Genomic DNA, 27004 nt, shown 5'->3' on the forward strand with positions numbered 1-27004 from the left:
CTGGACGGGACCAGCAGAGGCATAGGAGACGAAGGAGAGCTCGACGGGACCAGCGGAGACGTAGGAGGGCGCTTTCGAGGAGCGGGCACAGGTTTGGAGAGAGTTTAATCCGGAGGGCTTGCCATACTCTCTGCCGGAGGGCTTACATGGGCATTGGCCGCGGACGTAGAGCTTGGTCTTGGGAGAGCCGCGGACGGCGCGGGCTGGCTCGGGCCCGGACGCTTCCTAGACACCGGTAGATCCCTTCTTTCCAACTCAGTCCGGTGGTGTCTGGGAGGTCCACAGAACGGTGGTAGTTGGCCCCGAGCCAGAACAGCTTGTTAAGCATGGCATCATCCCACGCCGTCGCCACGGCGATCCTGCAGAACTCCTCTCCTCTGCATAAAAGAGGCGATCCTGACGGGCTAGGGCGGCGAAGCGGGAAGCAGCGGGAAAAAACAGGAACAACCAAAAAACTTTTAAAAACAAAAACGGGAACGAGGGACGCCGCTTACTTTGTTCTGGGTCTGGTCTTCTGTCACATCCACACAGAGCAGGGAAACACGGAGACGAGGAGCTTCTTCTAACAACTCAGACGTTATTATAACAAACTTAGGAATCGCTGGAGACACAGATACACATGGAATGACGAATACTGACGATCAGACCAGACACAGAGGCAGGGAAACACAGGGCTTATAAAGGACAGACTAAACTAGATAATTAACAACACACCTGGAACTAATGAACTGATGAATACATGGAACGAGGACAGGAACAGGAAAACCTAATATGGGCACGAGAGGAGGGGAAACACAAGACACAGAGAGACAAAGGCCGTTTCTCAATATGTGTACTTGTCTGTACTTGTGTTCTTGTGGACTTGTGAAACGTCATCAGTCGCTGCCCAAGTACTGTTCCAATTCAAAGTTCACATCTAGCCAAGTCCAGTTCAAATCCCCGGATGTGTTCTTGATCCGCCCCTTTTACCGAGGATGCATCGAGAGGTGACTTGTGCGGACTTGATACGGGCCATAACCCAGAATTCAGTTCGTCCTCCCGTCCTCGAGAGTTCGTTCTTCTGAGTCGAACTTGGCAAGTCCAAACTCGAAAGGACGGAAGTCCAGACTCTGCGAACTTGGTATTGAGAAACGGCCAATGTCTGACAATATCACAATTATTTTGTCCATGTTTTAATTTAAACAATACACCTCTGTTGTTTGGCAAAAAATGAAAGAATTTGAATGATTCAAATGTCATTAATTAATTACATCATTAAAAGTTAGGATGCGTTTCATTGCCACTGTTTTTGATAATAAATTTGTATTAAATCACAATTAAAGAAAAACTTGTTAAAATCTGAATAAATTATTAAATTGTTAATGTTTTATCATTCTAATTGATTATTCACTTTTTTTAAAGAATTTATTTAAAATAATAATTTTGATAATTAAAATTAAACTATAAAAACAGAATCTAATGAATCGTGGATTCAGAGCAAGTGATGAGAGAGTTCACAGACTAATGGCTTTAATCATTACAAAAGTGTAATGAAAGTTAATTAGGAAGCAGAACAGAAAACACTGCATGATTCTCAGACTAAAACTCAAGCGCCTCTTAAACCTCACATTCACCTATAAATATTCCTGCAATGACTGAGTGCTGAAGTCGCAGCGGAGCCGCTCACGCTGAACCCGATCCAGGAGCGGCGTCAATGGGAAAGAGTTTCAAACTGCTCCCAGACGAGAAATGAACCTCAATATTTCATTATTTATGACACTTCTCCAGCCTCGGTGAAGTCTCTTGGCCCGATGAAGACGTGAGCTTCTGTTACTGACGCTCATAACGAGCTCATTCAAACCATACGGCTGTGATTCATCGATTCACAGAGAAACAGCTGCTCGAATGTCAAAGAACATCAGGATTCAGATCAAACCGCTTTGTTTGTGCAAAACTGATCCACAAACAACTTAAGTGATCCACAAAACCATCCTGGATAGAAACCAGGGCCTGTATTCACAAAACATCTTCAGGCTAAAAGTAGCTCATAACTCGACGATTTAGTAGAAAATCTTAAAAATAATGGGCGTGTCAGTCCTAAATTTATTTCACAGTGTTTTAGCACTAAAACTAGCTCCTGAATCTGTGAAAGGTTAGGAGTAGAGAAGAGGAATCCTAAGTCACTAAAACCAAGCCCCAAACTATCCTAAAATAGCTGTTCCCGGCAATCTGCCTCGGAACATAAACATTTTAGAAACATTTGATGATAATGAGCTTTTATAAAGTTATCACATTTGGTTTTGGAGGTTATCTCCAGTTTGGTTTTCTTTTACGTTTGCATGTCTTACTATCGGCCATGATTATTCAAAGACTATTCATATGCATATTCACTGATTATGAGAAGCATGCATGTAAGAGGCTGACACATGTGACTTGTTTAATTAGTGACAATTATCCTGCATTTTAAAATCTTGATTTGAATGCGGCAATTAACATTTTTATTTTTAAATCTTTCTTTGAATATGGCAACATGATTTCACAATCTACAATATTTCTATGAATAAATCTCTGACAGAGACTATCAGCCAATCACTGTGTGCATAGTTAATGATCATGCTGACATCACCCATAGCAACGAAGTAAACCCCTCCCCTTTACTCTGAGCTTAAGACTTCTCTCTATTCCTCAGCACAAGTGTCTCAGCAGCTTTGTGAAGAGGTTTCAAGAGAAAACTCTTTTACTGCTATTTATGAGAGCTCTTAGTGGTGAGAGATGTTTTGTGAATACAGGCCCTCATCTGCTAAATATCAGGAGAGATCAGTACCTGTGACGGGCTCCGCACAGACAGGAAGTCCTCCACAGGAAGTAGCAGCTGCAGTCTGGAGTCAATATGATGGAGACTGTGGAGTTCAGAGGGTTCAGGACTGAATTTCACCGACTGATAGAGATGACGAGACCACCTGGAAACCAGAGGAGAAATAACACCCAACAACAAACAGGAGTTTTTATTTACACCCAGGCTTCAGTGCATTTAACCCAAAAACAACTATTCTGTCATCATTTATTCCCCCTCGTGTCGTTCATGTAGGAGTTTCTTTCTTCAGTAGAACATAAAAGAATGTTGGAAACCAAACAATATTGGACCCCATTGACTTTAGTTATAGATATGCTTGCTCAAAATATCTTCTTTGAAATGAAGATGCACTGCAAAAAATTATTTTTTTCGTCTTGTTTCTTGTTCCTGCACCTGGTATTTGCTCTTGGATGACACACAATATCCTGATTGCTGCTCTCGGATGCTCGGCCAAAGAGCCCTTTAAAGCCAAATATCTAAGCCTTGACTAATATCCTTCTGTTTCCCAATGAGCGAATCTCCCATCAGGCCGAGCGGCGAGGGCTGAGGTCAGAGGTAGGCGAGGGTGAGGTAAGCGTTGACATGCTGCCCGCGTGATTAAAAGCCTCAGTATAATGACTGTGAGCTCATAGAGCCGCTGTACTGAACTGGAATATGAACATATAGCTTCAGATAATAATAACACACATTACTGTACGATATACAGAGGCTATAATAGTGTTTGTTGATGTGTACCATTGAGATTTCTTTGTTAATATTTTGAAATTTATTTTTATATTTTCTGCTTTCATGTAAATTTTAGTAGGTTTGTTGTGTGTTTTGTAATTTTATTTTTAGGTAACACTTTACAATAAGGTGTCATTATTTAACATTAGTTAATGTATTAACTAACATGAACAAACTTTAATTAAGCTTTGTTAATGTAAGTTTAAAAAAATACAGTTGTTCATTAATCATAGTTCATGTTTGTTCATAGTGCATTAACTAATGTTAACAAACACAGCTTGTGATTTGAATAATGCATTAGTAAATGCTGAAATTAACATTAACTATGATTAATAAATGCTGTAGAAGTATTGTTCATTCTTAGTTCATGTTAGCTAATGTAGTTAATTAATGAACCTTATTGTAAAGTGTTACCTATTTTATTACTTTGTTTAATATGTCTATATAGTTTTTTTTTTTTTTTCAGTTTTAGTTCTGAAATCTGAACTAAAGCATAAGAAAACCTACATTAAAATGCACACTGGCAGCCAAAAGTCTGCAATAATCTTCAATGTTTTTGAAAGAAGCTCACCAAGGCTGCATTTATTTGATCAAAAATGCAGTAAAAACTGTTAAATATTATTACAATTTAAAATTCCTGTTTCTATGTGAATATCTGTTAAACTGTAATGTATTTCTGTGATCTGCAGCTGTATTTTCAGCATCATTACTGCAGTCTTCAGTGTCACATGATCCTTCAGAAATCATTCTAACATGCTGAAAACATTTTTACAGATCTCAAGAAAAAGTCATTTGACTGAAGCAGATGAACAAGCGGTTAAATATATGCAAAGAAAAGTTGAGACCAATCACAATTCACCATGCAAATGATGATGATGTTTTGATTGGCAAACATTCAATAGAAGGTTTTCTTGAAGCGTTCACAACGACTCGAGCAGGGCTGAAATTATCTCTGAATCAGTTTCTGGACATTATATGCTCACACTGAAGTAATTCAGAACAAAATCTAAGCAGCACGTTTGCGGGATATCAGCGCAAACACTAATAACGTGATCCTCTGGCGCTCGCATTAGCAGCATCTACTTATTTCCATCCAGTCGTTCCAGAAGTGCATGTGTGAGAATACAGCGAGATCAAACCCAAGGTAACGGCTGACAGAAGCCCCGAGCCGACACAGAGCACTCTTTGTTCAGTCATCAGAATCAATTTCCCCAGCTCTGCCTCCTCTGGCACGGAGGACGCTTTCAGGGCAGAAGCAGATCAGTGCCAGAAGCACCTTCAACTGCACATTTTGTGGGCTAAACGTGCACATTATGTGAGCGTGAGTCTCTCTTAAAGAAGAATGAGAACAGCAGCGGTCAGCGGTTCACTGCTGCATATGGAACAAAGATAGAAACAATTCATTTCTAGTTTCTGTGTGTTACGGAATGTGGTTGTAGACAAATAGAACAAACAATCAGGAGAAAGAAGTAGCATCAACGCACGTAATTCCATTTATTAACTTTAAACTCAGACAAAGACAAGGGCAGAACCGACGACTTGTAAAGGAAATGGAACAAAGGAGCAAACGAGATGATTAATACAAGACAGGTGATCTAAAGGAACGAAGATTAACTAAACTAGGACAGGAAAACCCAAAAAAGGACAAACAGGAACTAAACAGAAACCAACACGTGACAGATATCAGTACGGGCGCCCTGGAGGCTGGAGCAGGACCAGGACAGGAAGGAGACAAGGGATTCCAGGAGCCATGGCGGATCCGGGGACTTGGGAGGCCATGGCGGGACAGGAGACTCGGGGGAGGCCATGGCGGAGCAGGGAGCTCTGTGGCCTTGGCCTTAGGCCCGGCCACACAGGCAATGACTATACGGCCCCCCCAAAAATATTTTCTTGGGAAAGTCTACATTGTTTCGGAGCCACTCAGGAGGAGCGGGCACATGAGGGAGCTCGGGAGGTGCGGGCACCTGAGGGCGCTCGGGAGGCGCTGGCCCTGGAGAGGCGGGCACTGGAGGGAGCTGACGAGGAGCAGGCACAGGAGGGCGCTCTGGAAGCGCGGACTCTTGGGGGCGCCCTGACAGCGCTGAGCTGTACGGGACCAGAGGAGACATAGGAGGGCGCCCTGGCAGCGGGGAGCTGGACAGGACCAGTAGAGACGTAGGAGACGCAGGAGGGCTGGACAGGACCAGCGGAGACGCAGGAGACAAAGGAGGGCTTGTATTTGATTAATACAAGACAGGTGATCTAAATGAACGAATATTAACTAAACTAGGACAGGAAAACCCAAAAAAGGACAAACAGGAACTAAACAGAAACCTACACGTGACACTGTGCAGTTCAGTTACAGTTTATTCGCTCGCAAAGCTGCATTATATAAGATGCATGGTGGTGGATATTGTGTGAAATGCTGTATAACATTTATTCTTCTCATCAAGTGCATTGTAACGTAAATGGTTTATATTGTGTAAACTGGGTTGATAATTTCCACACCAACAGTTTGTAATAAATAAGCTTGTTACCATTAGGAAACAAAATTAGTTAACATGAACTAAAAATGAAAAATCTTTCTAAAGCATTTATTAATCTTGGTTAATGTTCATTTCAACATTTACTAATACATTGTTAATCAATATGGTTAATTAAATGTACCTGAGCGAACATGAATTAACAATGAACAGTTGCATTTTTTAACTAACATTAACAAACATTTATAAAAACACTGTACAAATGTATTACTCAATATTAGTTAATGCATTAGCCAGTGTTAACTAATAGGACCTTATTGTAAAGTGTTACCAAATTTTTTTGTTTTTCACCAAAAAATACAGTAAAATCAGTAATATTGTGAAATATTTTTACAATTCAAAACGTCTGTTTTCTGTGTGAATATGTGTTAAACTGTAATTTATTTCTGTGATACGCAGCTGAATATTCAGCATCATTACTCCAGTCTTCAGTGTCACATGATCTTCAGAAATCATAATAATATCAATGCTGTATTATATTAGATGCATGCAACGCAGCATGGATATTGTGTGAACTGTTGTGTAACATTTGTTCTTCTAATGAAGTGTATTTGTTGTAACATAAATGGTTTATTTTGTGTAAACCTTGTTGATCATTTCCAGTAATGGTTGTATACGGTCTCGTGTGCTAACCAATCAGTGTTTTGCTAGAAAAACAATCATCCAGCTCTGAACAAATAAGACAAAGTAAGCAGTTTACACACCACTGGACTGAACGCAGAAGAAGTGAACGACAGCGATTAATAATGAGGTGATGTAGAGCGAGACTCCAGCAGAAGGTGATCGATCACACTTTAATGTGCTTTGGCTGGTGACCCTTAAAACACAGCTGTGTGATGGAAATAAGCCCAACAACACCTCTCTGTATTTATAAACCTACTAAAGTCAGGCAGAGCAACACTGACCCAAATAATTCACTAAACAGCAGCTAAAACACCAGCGAACAGCCCTACATTAACTGCTGTGGACCAACATTATCACAGAGAAGCTAGTTGTGGAGGATCTGAGTGTTTTAAACTAAAATACTTGTTTTGGCACAGAATAAAAAATAAAAAGGTAATTGCAACTTTTTATCTCCCAATTATATACATAACACAGTTCTGAAGTTTATATCACAATTTCTTACCATAAAAAAAAAAAGAAAAATCTAATTAGTCTCATAATTCTTTACTTTTTTCTTCCGAAATCTAGTTTTTTTTTCTCATAATTCCAAGTTTCTCACAGTTTTAACTTTTTTTCTTATAATTCTCAGTCTTCTCTCAGTGTTGAATTTTTTTTCTCAGAATTCCAAGTTTATCTCACCATTTTTTACTTTTTTCTCAGAATTTCAAGTTTATATCTCACACTTTCCTTCTCAGAATCTCAAGTTTATCACACAATTTTTTAAAAACATTTTTTCTCATAATGTACAGCTCAGTTTACATCTCAGTTTTAAAAAAATTTCTGCAGAATTGCAAGTTTACATAAAGTCTCAACTTTTTTTCTCCGAATTCTGACACTTCTCACACAATATTTAATTTTTGTTTTCAGAATTTAAAGTTTATCTCACAATTTTTACTTTTTTTGTCTCAGAATTTCACGTTTATATTTCAAAATTTCTTAATTTACTCAGAACTCAGAGTCTAAATCTTACAATTCAGTTTTTTTGTTTTGTTGTTGTTTCTGCCACTCAGGGGATAATTGCAACATTTTTCTTACAATTCAGTCTTTATAACTCACAATTCTGAGAAGAAAATTTCATATAGTTAATATACAGAATAAAAAGAATAGCAAATATAGAATATAGAAAGAGAAGTTTATATATAATTATAAACTCACGAGATAACTGCTCACAATTCTGACTTTGCATTTGACTGCACTGACACGATCGAATGAGAACAAAACTGGATTCGAATTGATCTGAAAAATGACTTTATTGTTTGTTGTAGAGCTGCTTTACAGCTAAAACTGAATTTGTTTCATGAATGGATGAATTTTACAGCATTAACACTGTTATTTTCCTGTTTATTACAGTGAAGCTGCTTTGAAACCCGTATAATATAAGCACCACAGAAACTACTGTGACTTGACCTGTGGGATGATTAACTATCAGACCGATCCCAGTCTGTCGGGGTCAAAGAGTCAAACACACACAGAGAGACTTTCATCACGCCAGAGGTGGCCAAGTCCAGAAGACATCAAACATCTCCTGCCCATCGACAAGCTCCTGCAATAACACAAAGTTATTCGGACCTGTGAGGAGGATCCAAACATCTGCGGTCCTGTCGGGCTTCCACACGTAATTACAGAAATCACTTTGCAAAGGAAAGAAGGACTCTATAAATGTAGAGGCCAATTCCTGTGGCGGGCAGCACCATCTCCCAGGACCTGAAGTGGGACATTCACATAGACTCCATTGTCAGGAAGGCCCAGCAGAGGTTGTACTTTCTTCGCCAGCTGAGGAAGTTCAACCTGCCACAGGACTTACTGAAACAGTTCTACTCTGCCATCATTGAATCCATCCTCTGCACTTCAATAACTGTCTGGTTCAATAGACAAAGGCAAGATTTTTCTGTAAAGATATATTCAAGATACAGCTATTATTGTACTAATTTTGACATTTAGGCAAGATAAAACATTAACACACAGTCATAATGTAATACTTACATTTTTCTAAAATGTATACTTTGTGCAAACAAATTACAATAAGTTGGTTGTTTTGCAACAAGGTGGATACGTGTTGATGAAAAAGTGACAGGTTCAAGAAAATTTATTTAAAAAAAAAAGTAAATTCACATATGAGAGACAGAGAGATGTCAGGGAAAGAGACTAAAAAGGAAAATGGAAGTTCAAGAGATAACCTTTAATTATTTTGCCAAGGGATTTAAACCTTTTTGTGATGTGTGATGATGGCCATACAAAAAATATTGTTGTCTGTGGTTTCAGAATTTGTTGTGGGTGTATGGGATGGCCTGGATGAGTGTGAGATTTCCCGGCCTGAAATTTTGTCCCAGTCCGCCCCTGGTGAACAGAGCTGTTTTTGACAAGGTTAAAAGGGCGTTGTTATACATGACCACTGAGATTATTTTAAGAAAACCCTAAAGAATCATACCAACTTGGAGAAAATGGGCATTCGATGTCCCCTTTGAAGCACAGCCACCAATAAAATCATAACAAGAAATAGTTTAATAGCTAAGATTCAGTTTTTTTTTTTCAATCAAATCTTTGCATAGCTATGACAGGAAACACTGGAATAACGATGCCTTAGAAAAAAACAGTTCATCTTAAAAAAAATGAAGCATATACTTAAACCCATATAGGAAATGCGTATAAGAGTTATCGGATAAGCATTTTATAAACTTCTGAAACATTGGTGTTTCATATTTTAGAGCAGTCACTGCAATTTATGAAAGAAATCAATTAAATATGTATGTGGGAGTGTGTGTGAAAAAAATCAGATGTAACACCCTAATCCTTAACATTTTCATAAGTAACTACTTTAATTACACATTTTTTCTTAGAAACTGTAACTAATTACAATTACTTTTATTTTGTAATTAAATTACGTAATTCCGTTACATGTAACTAGTTACTCCCCAACACTGATTGTTTGTTATATTTTGCAACAAAATAATAATAGTTCCAACGAAATCCGTATCATCTGGTGTGCGTCTCCAAGCCACATACAGCGGTGTTTCGTTAGTGAACGAATCTGCGGCTTTGAACGATTCAGAGAGTCACTGATTAATAACCCATTCATAACTACAGCATTTTGCTTCGTTACTGAATGAATGAATGGATGACGCGATGCTTCGCTCATTAAGACAGTGACTTGTCGCCACCTACTGGCAGTTTTAGTTTTAAATATACAAGTATCACTTGCCATGATTTATTATTTTATTTATTATATTAATAATACACTTAATGGAATGTTAAGAATATGACATAAAACATGACATATAATTAATAAGGATAGAAAACCTTTGCCTCTATAAAGGTAAAAAGTAAAAATACCCAAGATTGTTTGAAAAACACAGATAAACCATATATTGATTTTCACTATCGTATCTTCTAGTTTCCTCAGTTAAAATTTATCTTGTATTCAGCTACAGCGATAACTGGATACCTTTTTTAAAATCATTGTAACGTTGTGATTATTATTTTTTTTTCTTTCATGATTAATTTAAATCCTTTTATATGTAAAGCACTTTGTAATTCCAATCAACGACCAACGCTCATGAAAAGAAAATTACTGCACTTGCCTGGAAAATAGATGATTTGGAAAATCGTAGCCGACGCTCCAATCTGAGGCATCATACCAATCACAAGTGCAGTATGGAGTACCTCAAGGCTCAGTACTTGGCCCCTTACTTTTCACGCTTTACATGTTACCCTGGGGAGATATCATTAGGAAACATGGTGTTAGCTTTCACTGTTATGCTGATGATACCCAGCTCTATATTTATTCGCGACCTGATGAAACTTACCAATTTGCAAAACTAACGGAATGTATAGTTGATATCAAAAATTGGATGACTAGCAATTTCTTACTAGGTGTTAATTATTGGACCAAAAACTTTTGCATGTAATAACCTAGATCACTGTCTAATACTTGATGGCTGCTCAGTAAATTCTTCGTCATCAGTTAGGAACCTAGACGTACTTTTTGATAGCAATCTTTCCTTCGAAAAACATGTTTCTAGCATTTGTAAATCTGCATTTTTCCATCTTAAAAATATATCTAAATTACGACCTATGCTCTCAATGTCAAATGCAGAAACATTAATTCATGCATTCATGACCTCGAGGTTAGATTATAGTAATGCTTTATTGGGTGGTTGCTCTGCACGTTTAATAAACTCCAGCTGGTTTAAAATACAGCAGCTAGAGTTCTTACTAGAAGCAGGAAGTATGACCACATTAGCCCGGTTCTGTCAACACTGCACTGGCTCCCTATTAAACATCGTATAGATCTTAAGATCTTGCTAATTACCTATAAAGCCCTGAATGGTTTGGCACCTCAGTATTTGAGCGAGCTCTTATCACATTATAGTCCTCCACGTCCGCTGCGATCTCAAAACTCTGGCCATTTGATAATACCTAGAATATCAAAATCATCTGCAGGCGGCAGATCGTTCTTCTATTTAGCACCCAAACTCTGGAACAATCTACCTAACACTGTTCTGGAAGCAGACACACTCTGTCAGTTTAAATCTAGATTAAAAACCCATCTCTTTAACCTGGCTTACACATAACACACTATCACATTTCTATAATTCAAATCTGTTAAAGGATTGTTAGGCTGCATTAATTAGGTCAACCGGAACCAGGAACACTTCCCAAAACACCTGATGTACTCGTTACATTGTTAGAAGAATGGCATCTACGCTAATATTAGTCTGTTTCTTTCTTATTCCGAGGTCACCGTAGCCACCCAGATCCAGTCCGTATCCAGATCAGATGGTGGATCAGCACCTAGAGATGACCTCTACAGCAGGACACCTAGATGACCCCCAGAGACTGACCCCCAGTGAAGACCCTGTCTCCAAGACGGCCATCGGGACAAGACCACAGGAACCAGTCCTCTGCACAATCTGACTCTGCTTTAGTCTAGATTTAAACTGCTGATTTTGTCTGGCCAGAGGAGAATGACACTATTTCGACAAACTATTTCTCCGTCTAAATACTGTAAAGCTGATATAAAGCCACCCAGCTCTATATCAAGCCGATGTAAAGCTGCTTTGACACAATTTGCATTGTTAAAAGTGCTATACAAATAATATCGACTTGACTCTAAAGAAACAGGATTTTTTTGTCTCTTAGATTCCCTGAAACATCGCCATTGATATTGTTATTGCAATAAATACCAGTTATTGCAATAATCTATATATATTTTTAATCTCCCTGATGTGGACTTACCTGCGGTTCAGTCAGCGTCTCGCTGTCGTTCTGTTCCTCTTCTAGATCCTTTAGCAGTTCCTCTATTCTCTCTTTCTCCTGTTGTGTGAGCAGAAACGAGTTTTCTGACGCTCCTGCGAGCTGAACAATCACAAACACCTTCAGTCAAATAATCACACATTTGATTTATGATCCAGTCACTGCTAAAACTCAGTATTTCTGTATTGTTTTCCAGTGCAAAAATCTTAAATCAAAATATATTTATGCAAAATGACAAACTAGACGCCCTGTTTTAGGAGAAACTGATCAAAATGAAGTGAGTTTATGATTAAAACAAGAACAAATATCTGCCAATGCGTTCAGAAAAATCAACTTAATTCAAAGAAAATAAGTTTTCATTCCCCGCTGACAGATATTTGTTCTTAGACCGTTTTAAGCATAAACTCACTTCGTTTTGTTACATTTTTTAAAACTTTCTTTCTTCATTTTGCATCTCAAGTATATGTATTTTGATTTAAGAATGTTTAGATATTTGTACTGGAAAACAAGGCAAAAATACAGATGAAGATATTCATTTTTGCAGCGCATGCAACAGTTAATGCCATGACTTTATGAATTAAAGACTTTCTTTTCAAGGATTTAAGGAATTAAGGATTTAATTTGTGGAAGGGTGAATAAAGACTTTTTAAAATCCATAGAAATCCTGAAGATAGATTTGCTGGAGATGCAAAATGACATAAGTAATAACTTTAGTTTTCTCAGAAATTGAACAAAATGAAGTGAGTTTTCGCTTAAAACAAGAATAATTATCTACCAATGGGCTCAGAAAAATCATCTCGTTTTCCCTTTGAATTTAGTTTATTTTTCTGAGCTCACTGGCAGATATTTGTTCTTGTTTTAATCATAAACTCATTTTTTGACCACTTTCCTTAATTATTTGATGTTCTCGTGCATCTCCAGTAAATTTAAGAAATGTTCAAATATTTGAACTGGAAAACAAGACATAAATACCGAGGAAGAACATCAGTTTCTGCGGTGGAGATGGAATCAATTTAGCAGAAAAACAGCAGTTTTAATTCCACATTACACCATTCTTCCATTCTGTCCTCATATGAATGGACATCTTTCCATGTTTAAAGACCCCATGAAATACAAAAGTGAGTTCTCTCATAGGAAAACAGACCAAATCTCTCAATGACGTCATATTAAATTTCTATCCAATCAGATGCTCTGTAGAATGAGCAAGCCCCTCCCCCTGAGACCACCTGACTCTGAGCATCAATATTATTTAAAAAGAAACGGATGAGCCCTTCAATAAACCACACGCCAGCAGGGGTGATAAAACGAGGCACTTCATGGCTTTTTCCAGCATTCTTCAGCCACATGTTCAGTCATATGGCTCTAATCGGCCTGAAGTGACCTCGACATACTTCCAAGTCTTGTCTGCGCTTGCTGCGAGCAGCTCCTCTCTGTCTGCCGTCTGACGGCTGATCCTCCATCACCTGCTGACCCGCTTCAGTGTGACCCACGTCTTCTGCTCACACACACACACACACACACACACACACAGAGTAGAGCGATTTAGTGGATGCTGAAGATGTAAGTGACTGACAGACAGTGTTGGGAAGGTTACTTTGGAAATGTAATAGGTTACAGATTACAATTTACCCATCTAAAATGTAATAAGTAGTGGAACTATTTCAATTACGTTATTAAAGTAATGTAATGTAATGATTACTTTTTGATTACTTTTTAAAATTTCTAACAAATGTTTTCAACTGTTAATCTTTTGAAATGTGTAAACCAGGCAGGGTTAACCTTACAGCAGTACACTGGCATCTAAAGATGCTTTGGGGAAAAAAAACTCAGTTAATCTTAAAAAGCAAAGCATATGCATAAAACCAAATAGGAAATAAAACAGTTGTTGACCTTGGAGCACAAAACCAGTCATAAGGTTCAATTTTACGAAATTGAGATTTATACATCATCTGAAGCTGAATAAATAATCTTTCCATTGATGTATGGTTTGTTATGATAGGACAATATTTGGCTGAGATACAACTATTAGAAAATCTGGAATCTGAGGGAGCAAAAAAATCTAAATATTGAGAAAATCTCCTTTAAAGTTGTTCAAATGAAGTTCTTAGCAATGCATATTACTGATCAAATTTTAGTTTTAATATGACTTCCACACTCTGCTTGCGTCTTTTGATCTCAAGAGAGTGCTAACTACGGCTACTCACAAATCAGGCAACCAACTGGACCTTATTTACACACGGCACTGCTCCACTGATCATGTGCTGGTTACTCCACTGCACACCTCAGATCACTTCCTCCTCACTCTTAACCTCAACATGATTCCTGACACATCACATACCCCTCCACATGTCACTTTTCGACATAACTTGCGTTCACTCTCAGCCTCCCGGCTATCTGCTATGGTTTCATCTTCGTTTCCTCCCCCTAAACAGTTATCTTCTCTTGATGCTAACAGTGCTACTGATTCTTTCAGTTCCACTCTGACGTCTTGTTTAAATACTTTCTGCCCCTTATCCTCCAAGCCAGCACATACCACCCCTTCTGCCCCATGGCTATCTGATGTTCTCCGCGAACATCGTTCTAAACTCAGGGCCGCAGAAAGGGTATGGAGCAAATCACAAAATCCTACTGACCTTAATTTATATCGATCACTCCTCTCTGACTTCTCTGCTAATGTTTCCTCTGCTAAAACGACATACTATCATGACAAAATTAACAATTCGCCTAACTCTCGCATGCTCTTTAAAACATTTTCCTCCCTCCTTTGTCCTCCTCCTCCTTCATCATCTCTAACAGCTGACGACTTTGCCACATTCTTCATTAATAAAAATACAAACCTCGCTGCACAATTTTCCACACCACAATATATCAAACATATCTTTCCAGCAAACATACACTCGTTCACATCCTTCTCTCCACTCTCTGAGGCAGAGGTCTCTAAACTCATCCTTTCCAGTCATCCTATTACCTGTCCGCTTGATCCTATTCCATCTCATCTCCTTCAAGCCATTTCACCTGCAGTCGTACCTGCACTCACTCACATCGTTAACACATCCCTTCACACTGGAATTTTTCCCTCAGCATTTAAACAGGCTCGTATAACTCCACTTCTTAAAAAACCCACTCTTAACCCAACTCTTTTAGGGAACTATAGACCGGTTTCCCTTCTTCCTTTCATTGTCTTTCTCACACAGAACAACCTCCTGGACAGTAATCAATCTGGCTTCAGAAGTGGACATTCGACCGAAACTGCCTTGCTTTCTGTTGCTGAAGCCCTAAAACTTGCAAAAGTGGATTCCAAATCTTCATTACTTATCTTGCTGGATCTGTCTGCTGCTTTTGATACAGTCAACCATCAGATCCTCTTGTCAACCCTATTGGTAAAGTGCATCTCTGGAACCGCACTCCAGTGGTTTGAGTCTTACCTCTCTGATAGGTCCTTCAAAGTATCTTGGAGAGGTGAGGTATCCAAGTCGTAACATCTAGCTACTGGGGTGCCTCAGGGCTCAGTTCTTGGACCACTTCTCTTTTCTGTCTACATGGCATCACTAGGTTCTGTCATTCAGAAACATGGCTTTTCATATCACTGCTATGCTGATGACACTCAACTCTACCTCTCATTCCATCCTGATGATCCGACGATAGCTGCTCGCATCTCAGCGTGTCTAACAGACATTTCTTGCTGGATGATGGACCATCACCTTCAACTCAACCTAGCTAAGACAGAACTGCTTGTTGTTTCAGCTAACCCATCGCTTCATCACAAGGAACATGCAACACAACTCCTTGTTCAGCCTCTTGTTCTGTCCAGATGCCCTCTAGAAGCTTGCGTTCTTCAAGTGAACGACGCATTATTGTACCATCCCAAAGACACACAAAAACACTTTCACAGACTTTTTCATTACCTGTTCCCATCTGGTGGAATGACCTGCCCAACTCAATCCCAGCAGACGAATCCTTACCATCTTCAAGAAACGGCTAAAAACTGATCTGTTCCATCTTTACTTGACCCTCTAACTCTAGCACTATCTATTCTAATTGTATTTTATCTATGTCTTTTTATAAAAAAAAATTAATAAATAAAAAAAATTAATAATAATAACAATATTTATCTGTACTGCGTTAGGCTAACCGAGACTTGTAATAGCACTTGCACGTTGTTGCTCTTTTGTTGGTTTTGATTGCTTCTTATGTCCTCATTTGTAAGTCGCTTTGGATAAAAGCGTCTGCTAAATGATTAAATATATTTATGGTAGGAAATTTACTAAATATCTTCATGGAACATGATCTTAATATCCTAATGATTTTTGTCATAAAAGAGAAATGTATAATTTTGATCCATACAATGTATTGTTGTCTATTGCTACAGATATACCTGTGTTACTCATGACTGCTTCTGTGCTGCAGGGACACAAATAAACATGTATTAATATAAGCATAGTATTCTGTGTCCTATTTGCTAACATTTTCATAAGTAACTGTAATTGAATTACACATATGTTCTCAGTAACTGTAACAGATTACATTTATTTTGTAATTAAATTATGTAATTCTGTTACATGTAAGTAGTTACTCCCCAACACTGCTGACAGATGTGTTTTATGTCACTGAACACTGAATTGACATCCTACTGTTTTAAGTTTAAGTCTGAAACACTGAGAGTAAAACATGGTTCTTGACATCAGGACGCCCTCTAGTGTGACTCTACAGATAAAACATCATCATCAATAATAAAAAACACACAAGGAAAAGAGATGCATACACATATTTCAGCATAAAATCAAAATCAGCACAACAAACACTATCATGATGACATATACTCACAATCATACTTTATAAAAGAACTCGATTTTTGCATTAATGAGAATTTGGGGAAAAATCTGCTTGATTGTCACGAAAGTCAGTTAAAGTCACAAATTACCACTGAACTGATTTGATCTGAATAATGACTCTATTGTCTTCTGAAGAGCCGCTTTACAGCTGAAACTGAATCTGTTTCATAATTAATCAATTTTAGTTACTGTTTGTTTCTGTGAAGCTTTGCTGTAGAAAGCTCTATAGTAATAAATGTGACTTGACCGTCTGTCATAATAATGCAAAAAACAGGTGTCATATTGATTATGAAAAATATAGTTTCTTACTTTCTATTCCTTTTGAAGGAATATAATTATAACTACTGATTTTTAATTCAGCAATTAGTAAAGTACTATATAAATAAAAGAGACTTGAATTGACTTGATTTAATAGTGAAATATGAGCTGTGAATGTCTTTTTATGAAATTCACTCAGATTCACTTTAATTTCACTTAGATTTTTAATTTTAACTACATTTTTAAAATTTAATTCATTTTAACTCTACAACTTTTCTAAAAAAAAAAAACTCTAACCAAAGATTACTGCAATGTTTTACAAGAAAATAGTATTTCAGTCTTTCAAAAAATCATGTTTAATTCAATGTGTTACTTGACATTTCTTTGTAAATATTTGCAAAATTTAAGTCAAAAATTGTTTCTACATCAAATTTTTTCACATGCTTTTGCACAGGTTTAGTTCTTTACCTTCCGTCTCGTGTCTCGTTATCGTGTCCCTCATCAGATCGAGAACTTCAGTCTCAAACACATTTGATCTAAATCATGCTGCGTAAATCGTATTTTTATCTTATGCATATATATATATGTGATGTGTGAAGTGACATTCAGCCAAGTTTGGTGACCCATACTCGGAATTCGTGCTCTGCATTTAACCCATCCAACGTGCACACACACACACACACACACACAGCAGTGAACACACACACACACACACACACACACACAGCAGTGAACACACACACACAGCAGTGAACACACACACACAGCAGTGAACACACACACACACAGCAGTGAACACACACACACACACACACACCGTGAACACACACACACAGCAGTGAACACACACACGCAGCAGTGAACACACACACACCGTGAACACACACACACACACACACAGCAGTGAACACACACACACACACACACACACACAGCAGTGAACACACACACACACACACACCGTGAACACACACACAGCAGTGAACACACACACACACAGCAGTGAACACACACACACACACACGGAGCAGTGGGCAGCATTTATGCTGCGGCGCCCGGGGAGCAGTTGGGGGTTCGGTGTCTTGCTCAAGGGCACTTCAGTCGTGGTATTGAGGGTGGAGAGAGCGCTGGACATTCACTCCCCCCACCTACAATTCCTGCCGGCCCGAGACTCAAACCCACAACCTTTGGATCACGAGTCCAACTCTCTAACCATTAGGCCATGACTTCCTACGAATTATATATATAGTGTGTGCATAATTATTAGACGTTGATATTCTAATTATATTTTTCCAAGCGCATTTTACCACTTCCAAACCACATCAATCTTAATAACTACTATTAATTTTGTATTTAATCATTTATAAGAGATATATAATTGTCCATGAAGGCTGGAAGTGGAAAAACCAGAAATAGGACACTACATCCTTAAAAAAGAGGCTTATGGAGATGTGTTTTTCTCAGTATTTGATTTGTTGTGATTTATATTTGTCATAATTGCCTTTAATAACGTGTTCGTTCTTCAAGAATATCATATGTTGCAAAAAGCGCGAGTGGGCGGGGCTTGTTCAGCGCTGCGTGCGTGTCTCTGAGTGGGCGGGGCTTGTTCCGCGCTGCGTGCGTGTCTCTGAGTGGGCGGGGCTTGTTGAGCGCTGCGTGCGTGTCTCTGAGTGGGCGGGGCTTGTTGAGCGCTGCGTGCGTGTCTCTGAGTGGGCGGGGCGCTGAGCTGTAAACAGATGCCATGTTGGTTGCTCTGAGATGAAGACGTGCAGAACATTATGGAGAGAGATTTCTGCTCTTTAACAGATTCTGAGGACCACTCGGACAGGTGAACACACACACACACACACGATCATTAAAGTACTCTGCTTCATTAATACAGAGCTGCTGTCTATGTACAACACGACTGAATAACAAGAGCAGAAACTATAATTATGTCAATCAATCAAGTGCAGTTTTTCATCATTTGTTGACTAGAATGAAAATGAGTGAGTTTTGTTTTATCAGCCAGATTTCTGATATCGAGTTAATCTTTTAAAGTTCATAAACTCTGAATATTAGCTCATTATTTGAAGTGTTGGTTTTTAAATGTGTACTATTATCTGTCATTGATTTAAAGTAAGACACTACAGATGAATGTAGGGTAAATGTGAAGGTATATAATCAAGTTTAGTCCTCTGTTGAGTCATCAGTACATGAAGACAGTATCACAAGTTTTCTGACATGGTCTGTTTAAATATGCAAATGAGGACTTAATCTAATTAAATATGCATATATTTGCATACAGGTCCAGAACACGAATCTGAACATTAGATCAAGTCAGGTTTTGCTGACAGATATTAGAGTTAAAAGTTTTTACCGAGGGGATTTTTAATCACTCCATAAAGAAGAAAGTTATGGTAGCTTGTTTTTGCCATGGGATTAAAAATAATAATACAAATTAAAAGGTAATTGCAACTTGGCCTTTTTTCCTCTTAATTCTGCGCTATAAACACAGAATAATTAGATAAAAAGTCAGAATTGTAAGATATAAAGTAAAATTGCCTTTTTTATTCCATGGTGGAAACAAAAAGATGAAAAATAATAATAAAAAGAGAGATGTAAACTCAGAATTCTGAGATAAAAATGTGCAATTAATACCGTGACAGAAGCAGGTATTCTTACTGAATACAGTCAACAGACAGAAAACAAACACATTTTCACTGTTTTAGGAGTAGAATGTTCTATAAAAAGTGCAAATGAAATATGAACGAACCTTCAGAATACAGGAAAGAGAGGAACTCTTTAAAGATATGGATTGAGATTGAAATCTACAGATGCAAATAGATAAAGTGCAATCAAATAAACTCTTAAATGTGTATTTTGGATGTTTTTTTTCCTGTAAAGGAAAGCTATAGGGAGAGTGATTCTGCTTTCATCCCTGTTTTTGGATCAGTTAGAGAGCTAAGGGAAGTTTTATGTTTATTTCTCTTTTCTTTTGGGTGTTTGAGGTAAGTTAGTACTGTTCCCTAAACTAGTTTTGTTTCTTATCTTAGGCCTTGCTCTCTATCTGCTCACACTACCAGTCAAAAGTTTTTGGACAGTAAGATGTTTAATGTTTTTAAGAGAAGTCCCTTCTGCTCACCGAGGTGTAGAATGTAGAAAATGAAAGCGAGAGCAGGTTGGGTGATGTGGAACTTCACAATGAGTTGTCTTGTTCTGACAGGACCAAGACGCTGTTTGAGGAGATCCGCGCCTCCATCAACAATAACATGGAGGGCGAGCGCTCGTTCTGGCGTCCGGTTCTGCCGTGGGGCGGCGTGTTCACCATCAGAGCGGGACGCAAAGCCATCGCCTGCACGCCGCTGTACGTGGAGATCAACCTGAAGAACACCTGCACCATCGACGGCTTCCTCATGCTCCTCTACGTCATCCTGAGAGACAACCACAGCTTCCCCAGAGAGCTGGGCCTGTTCCTGGGCAGGCGCTTCGTCCAGCACTTCCTCCACCTGATGGACTGCTGCGAGTACACCACCGTCAAGATGCTGTGGATCTGGGACCGCATGTCCAAGTGGCAGTACCGCTCCGAGATCCACCACACGGCACTGGAGATCGACCTGTTCGGGAACGAGCACGAGAACTTCACCAAGAACCTGGAGAACCTGATGTCCAGCGTGCAGGAGAGCTGGTGCTCCAGCTGGAGCTGCCCCAACCGCTTCCAGGAGCACCTGCAGAAGACCATCAGCGTCAAGTGTGTCTGACTACATCTAAAGCATCATATGAGACCCTGGAGCACAAAACCAGTCATAAGGGTCAATTTTGTGAAATTGAGATTTATGCATCATCTGAAAGCTGAATAATAATCTTTCCATTGATGTATGGTTTGTTATGATCGGATAATATTTGTCTGAGATACAACTATTAGAAAATCTGGAATCTGAGGGTGCAAAAATAATAATTATATATATATATATATATATATATATATATATATATATATATGATCCATCAGGCTTTTGTGGCTCATATATAGTCTGATACAGTGAGAATATGGAGGAAAAAACTGCTCAGTTTTATTCAAAGACAATTCAATTTGGTGAAAAGATTCTAACGGAGATAAAATAATACAGTTCAGCAGATACTGACATAAAATGATCTAAATATCAGTCGTCGCTCTATATCTCCAGTAATATGTCTCATTAAGATGAGATGTAAATGATCCAAACATATAATGCAATGCTGATTGAGAGATGAAGAAATAAACGCTCCTCAGAAGATGTGAGATGAAGATCATTCCTCCGCTGAGGAACAGAGAAAGTAAAGCTTCTGGAAACAAACGCTCCTCTAAAGATCCTGATGATCAGATTTGAGACGCACTGATTTATCTAGAAAATGATTGATGGAGAATCAAGTAAAGCTGAGCTGCTTCAGTCCAGTAAGAGTTCATCTGGAGATATGACTGCAGTTATTCTGACCTTTACTTGATCAAAATCAGTCCAGATTTGACACGAGAAGCAGCAGCTGAACAATTACACTAAAAGAGCTTCTACTGGATAAAACACTAAACTATCAACCAGAAGAGATGAGGAGATTGAGTGTGACCGCACAGTTTGATCATAGTGATGAGAGCTGATGTGTGTGAGATGATTCTCATCTCTATCTCTGTCTGTGTTTCTCTCAGTCCTCCTCATGAGCTTCCTGATAAGGATCCCATCCAATCTGCGCTGGACGAGTTCTTCTGCCCGCGGCTGGAGCTCTGTGAAGAGCTGGAGTGAGATGTTCCTCAGTGTTTCTCAGAGGCTGATGGTGTGGATCTGATCTTCTGGCTCATGTGTGTGTGTGTGTGTGTTTCAGGTGTGAGGGTCTGAGAGAGTTCGGTCAGAGGTTCTTCTGTCACAGCCTGCCGCCCTTCGTCATCCTCAACATGCAGATGTGGCAGTCGGAGGATCTGTCGTACGTGCCGTATCATCTGGAGCTCTCCGAACAGCGGTACTCTTCAGTTCACTGTCAGTCACAGGTTCACAGGAGCCTCGCTTAGAAAGTTGTGCATGGAATGATCCTGAATGGAAACGTATGGCAGTGTCCACAATGTTCCTACAAACCATTTAAGAAACAACCATGCATGCAAAAAACAAGAAGGTTTTCGTGAAAGTGTCCTACTTTTTAAACTATGATTATATACATTTTTATTCAGACACCTTCAACATTTCTCACATTATCACAGTTTATTTGCTGTAGTTTAGAAAATTGTAATAAAATACTGTTATATATATATATATATATATATATATATATATATATATATATATATATATATAAATATATCTCTGACCCTGGAGCACAAAACCAGTCATAAGGGTCAATTTGACAAAATTGAGTTTTATACACCATCTGAAACCTGAATAAATAATCTCTCCATTGATGTATGGTTTGTTATGATCGGACAATATTTGTCTGAGATACAACTATTAGAAAATCTGGAATCTGAGGGAGCAAAAAAATCTAAATATTGAGAAAATCTCCTTTAAAGTTGTTCAAATGAAGTTCTTAGCAATGCATATTACTAATCAAAAATGAAGTTGATATATTTACGGTAGGAAATTTACTAAATATCTTCATGGAACATGATCTTAATATCCTAATGATTTTTGTCATAAAAGAGAAATGTATAATTTTGATCCATACAATGTATTGTTGTCTATTGCTACAGATATACCTGTGTTACTGATGACTGCTTTTGTGCTGCAGGGTCACATATAAATAATACATGTAGAATTAACCTAAATGCGAATGTACAACAATTTCCAAAATGTTTCTATGAACAATTTATGAAACATCCATATGCACAAAAAATGGTCCTAAATGCATCTCATTTTATAAATCATAGTTTGTCCTAAATTCAAGTGCAATGTGATCAAAAGCATAAATTCCGCCTACAGAACACCCCAAAATATCCCTTATGGTTTTATAAATGTAATTGTACATATATAAATATTTATTTATACAGGATATCATATATATTGAATTAATTTCAGTAACAATTATCACAAAGCAGTTGCTCATTTGCACTTACAGTAATATTAATGGATATTGTAATATTTATCTTAATATTTGAATAATTGATGTATGATTATTTTAATTATTGGGGTTTTAGTATAAAAAAATGAATATACATGCTCTTCAGTTGGCATACGTATAAAAACACATCAGTTTTTGGCTTTAATCCTGGTTTGTTCCTCACTTCTGATGTTGGATGAAATCCGTGTAATTTAGGATCTGTACATGACATGCAGACAAAGATATGCTTATTGTGGCTACGAATTAAGAATTTATTCTATAGGTTTAGTCAATCATGGCCACACTGTTGATTTGCTCCCTTGTTTTGATTTAAACGATTGAGCTAAAATGAGGAAATAAATGTGTGCATGATTTAACTAAAACATGCAAACTATGTGTTCTCTGCACAAATCCACTGGTGCATGTGTTTTATTAATGCATGCTCTTATTGAGTGTTGGGTAGGTTACTCTAAAAAAGTAATTAATTACTAGTTACTAATTACATCTTCAACAGTGTAATTAGATTACTGTACAAATTACTCTCTACAAAAAGTATTTAATTATTTCTTTCTGAATCCTATATCAACCTCGACAAGTTATTAATACAAGAATAGACATGAAACACTTCTCTTAATTCTTTCAAGTAACTTCATCAATTATTCTGCTCACACTTTAGATTAGAGTCCAGTTCTCACTGTTAACTATGACTTTTGCCTCAATATACTCCTAATTACTGCTTATTAATACTTAGTAAAGTAGTTGTAAAGTTTAAATATTGGGTAGGATTAAGGATTTAGAATAAGGTCTTGCAGAATAAGACATTAATATGTGCTTTATGTAATAATAAACAGCCAATATCCCACTAAAGTGTTACCAATATTCTTATTAACTCACCCAAGTATTTAAAGTGAGAAGACTACATAAAAGCATGCATTTTAAGGTTAGACTTTAATTTTCTTTGTTAAATCCACTACTGTATTGTATATACTGTCCATACACGGTATTAAGTTCAATTACATAAGAAGTAACTGTAATATACAGTGAGGTCAATAAGTATTTGATCACCCTGTGATTTTGCAAGTTCTCTTGCTTAGAAATCATGGAGGGGTCTACAATTTTCAGCATAGGTGCATTTCCACTGTGAGAGACAGAATCTAAAAATAAAAATCCAGAAATCACATTGTATGATTTTTTAACAATTTATTTGTGAATTACTGTCAAATAAGTATTTGATCACTTGTGTCAAAAAATTTGTAATATTTGGTACAGAAGCCTTTGTTAACAATTACAGAGGTCAAACGGTTCCTGTAGTTCTTCACCAGGTTTGCACACACTGCAGGAGGGATTTTGGCCCACTCCTCCATACAGATCTTCTCTAGATCTGTCAGGTTTTGGGGCTGTCACTGAGCAACACGGAGTTTCAGCTCCCTCCAAAGATTTTCTATTGGATTGATATGTTTCTTATGGAGCCACTCCTTGGTTTTCCTGGCTGTGTGCTTTGGGTCATTGTCATGTTGGAAGACCCAGCCATGACCATCTTTAATGCTCTGACTGAGGGAAGGAGGTTTTTGCCCAATATGTCACAATACATGGCCCCGTTCATCCTCTCCTTAATACAGTGCAGTCGTCCTGTCCCCTGTGCAGAAAAACACCCCCAGAGCATGATGCTTCCAGCCCCATGCTTCACTGTAGGTATGGTATTATTGGGATGATACTCATCATTCTTCTTCCTCCAAACACGGCGAATGGAGTTAAGACCAAAAAGTTCTACTTTGGTCTCATCTGACCACAGGACTTTCTCCCATGACTCCTCTGGATCATCCAGATGGTCCCTGGAAAACTTCAGACGGGCCTGGACATGGGCTGACTTAAGCAGGGGAACCTTCCGTGCGATGCAAGATTTTAAACCATGACGTCTTAGTGCATTACTGATAGTAGCCTTGGAAACGATGGTCCCAGCTCTCTTCACGGCATTGACCAGCTCCTCCCGTGTAGTTCTGGGCTGATTCTTCATCATTCTTAGCAACATTGATACCCCACGAGGAGAGATCTTCCGTGGGGCCCCAGTCCGAGGGACATTGACAGTCATCATTAGCCTCTTCCATTTTCTGACAATTGCTCCAACAGTTGTTCTTTTTTCACCAAGCTGCTTGGCAATTGCCCCGTAGCCCTTTCCAGCTTTGTGAAGGTCTACAATTTTGTCTCTTGTGTCTTTTGACAGCTCTTTGGTTTTGCCCATGTTGCTACTTAGACTTTGGCTGATTGTGGGGTGCACAGGTGTCTTTATGACAGCTAGCGACCTCAAACAGTTGCTACTAATTCAGAATCATAAGCAGAGTGTAGCTGGACTATTTAAAAGCAAAATAACAGGTCTTTGAGGGTCAGAAATCTGGCGGATAAGCAAGTGATCAAATACTTATTTGACACAGTAATTCACAAATAAATTGTTAAAAAATCATACAATGTGATTTCCGGATTTTTATTTTTAGATTCTGTCTCTCACAGTGGAAATGCACCTATGCTGAAAATTGTAGACCCCTCCATGATTTCTAAGTAAGAGAACTTGCAAAATCACAGGGTGATCAAATACTTATTGACCTCACTGTATATTACAGAAAAAATAAGAGAAATCCCTTTATTTACAGTAAGTAATTACACCCAACACACTGATCTTATTGCACAGGTACTCACTGGAGGGAGCGACGCTCTTCAACAGAGACGAGCATCATTATTCTGCGGCGTTCCAGATCGATGGCTTCTGGATGCATTACGACGGACTGCGCAGCGACAACCTGGTGCTTCTCAACAAACCCCCTGAGTTCCTGCTGCTGTCCTCGCTCGTCTACATCAGGACCACAGAGCCATGAACACACGCCAGTATTCCCTTTAAGAATCAACTGATGAACTTCTGATCACACGGTATATTTGGTGCCTTCCAGTGATGTTTTATACTCCTCTAAATGATTGACTTTTGTACTTTTGTAAGTGATTCTCTGGTCTGTTTTCTGCTGCTTGGAATCCAAGAGTCTGTGACGGTGGACTATAATAGTTCTGGGCGCTCTGACTGAGGAAAACTTCCTTCTAAACCTTCATTTCACAGAAACGTTCATGCAGCTCAGAAAAATCTGGCATTCACACGGATACAGATAGAAAAATCTCATGTTTATTAGAATACCATCAGAAACACACGCCAGTCCTGAATTCACACTGGATGTGGATTCAAGCATAAATCTGATTTCATAGAAGCTGCCTCCTACAGAAGGTCACTTGATTTAAATCCTCTTTATTAATGTTGGTTTACAGTCCTTCCTCTACTTTTCTACTTGCACTCATCGTGACTAGATTACTAGGATTTGTTTACATGAAGACTATCAACATAACATTACAAATGTGTTATGAATCAATGTGTATTACTACTTTTATAATCTATCAAATATTATTTAGATATTATATCTGCTCCCACTGCAAATAAAACTTGTGTTTGTAACTGTGTTTGTGTGTTAATGAGCTCATTTAATGAAATCAGCATTTATTATGCAGTGAATGGGTGCCGTCAGAATGAGTCCAAACAGCTGATAAAAACATCACAATAATCCACACCACTCCAGTCCATCAGTTAACATCTGGAGAAGACAAAAGCTGAAACACATCCAGCATTAAGACGTTTTTAACTCAAATACGAGTCCATAACTCTTCCTCCAGTGAAAGTGTTCTGGTCTGAATCAGGAGAGAAATCTGCAGATCAAGCAGCGATTACAAGACAAAACAGCTCTGAACAAATATGTGGCTGTGACTCATTCTGACGGCACCCATTCACTGCAGAGCATCCATTGCTGAGACACTGATGCAGAGACACATTTCTACAAACCTGATGAAGAAAC

General features: G+C 38.3%; 1 protein-coding gene across 1 annotated transcript; it reads left to right on the top strand.

Moving 5' to 3' along the window:
• The first annotated feature begins 18820 nt into the window (after positions 1-18820).
• LOC306886577 (uncharacterized protein C14orf28 homolog) lies at positions 18821-26615 on the top strand. The gene is made up of 5 exons (XM_079443787.1): positions 18821-18915; positions 20293-20817; positions 21748-21837; positions 21921-22055; positions 25807-26615. The coding sequence occupies exons 1-5, from the start codon at positions 18866-18868 to the stop codon at positions 25988-25990; spliced, it is 984 nt and encodes a 327-aa protein (XP_079299913.1). The 5' UTR covers positions 18821-18865; the 3' UTR covers positions 25991-26615.
• The last annotated feature ends 389 nt before the right edge of the window (positions 26616-27004 follow it).

The sequence above is a fragment of the Barbus barbus genome, assembly GCF_936440315.1.
Source record: "Barbus barbus genome assembly, chromosome: 20".
In the NCBI taxonomy this organism is placed as follows: Eukaryota; Metazoa; Chordata; class Actinopteri; order Cypriniformes; family Cyprinidae; genus Barbus; species Barbus barbus.

Bases quoted from the DNA above. Each gene is read 5' to 3' on its own strand.
- LOC306886577 (XM_079443787.1), top strand. From the start codon at position 18,866: ATGGAGAGAGATTTCTGCTCTTTAACAGATTCTGAGGACCACTCGGAC. The intron at 18,916-20,292 runs GTGAACACACAC...TTGTTCTGACAG, and splicing joins TCTGAGGACCACTCGGACAG to GACCAAGACGCTGTTTGAGG. The intron at 22,056-25,806 runs GTACTCTTCAGT...CTTATTGCACAG, and splicing joins CTGGAGCTCTCCGAACAGCG to GTACTCACTGGAGGGAGCGA.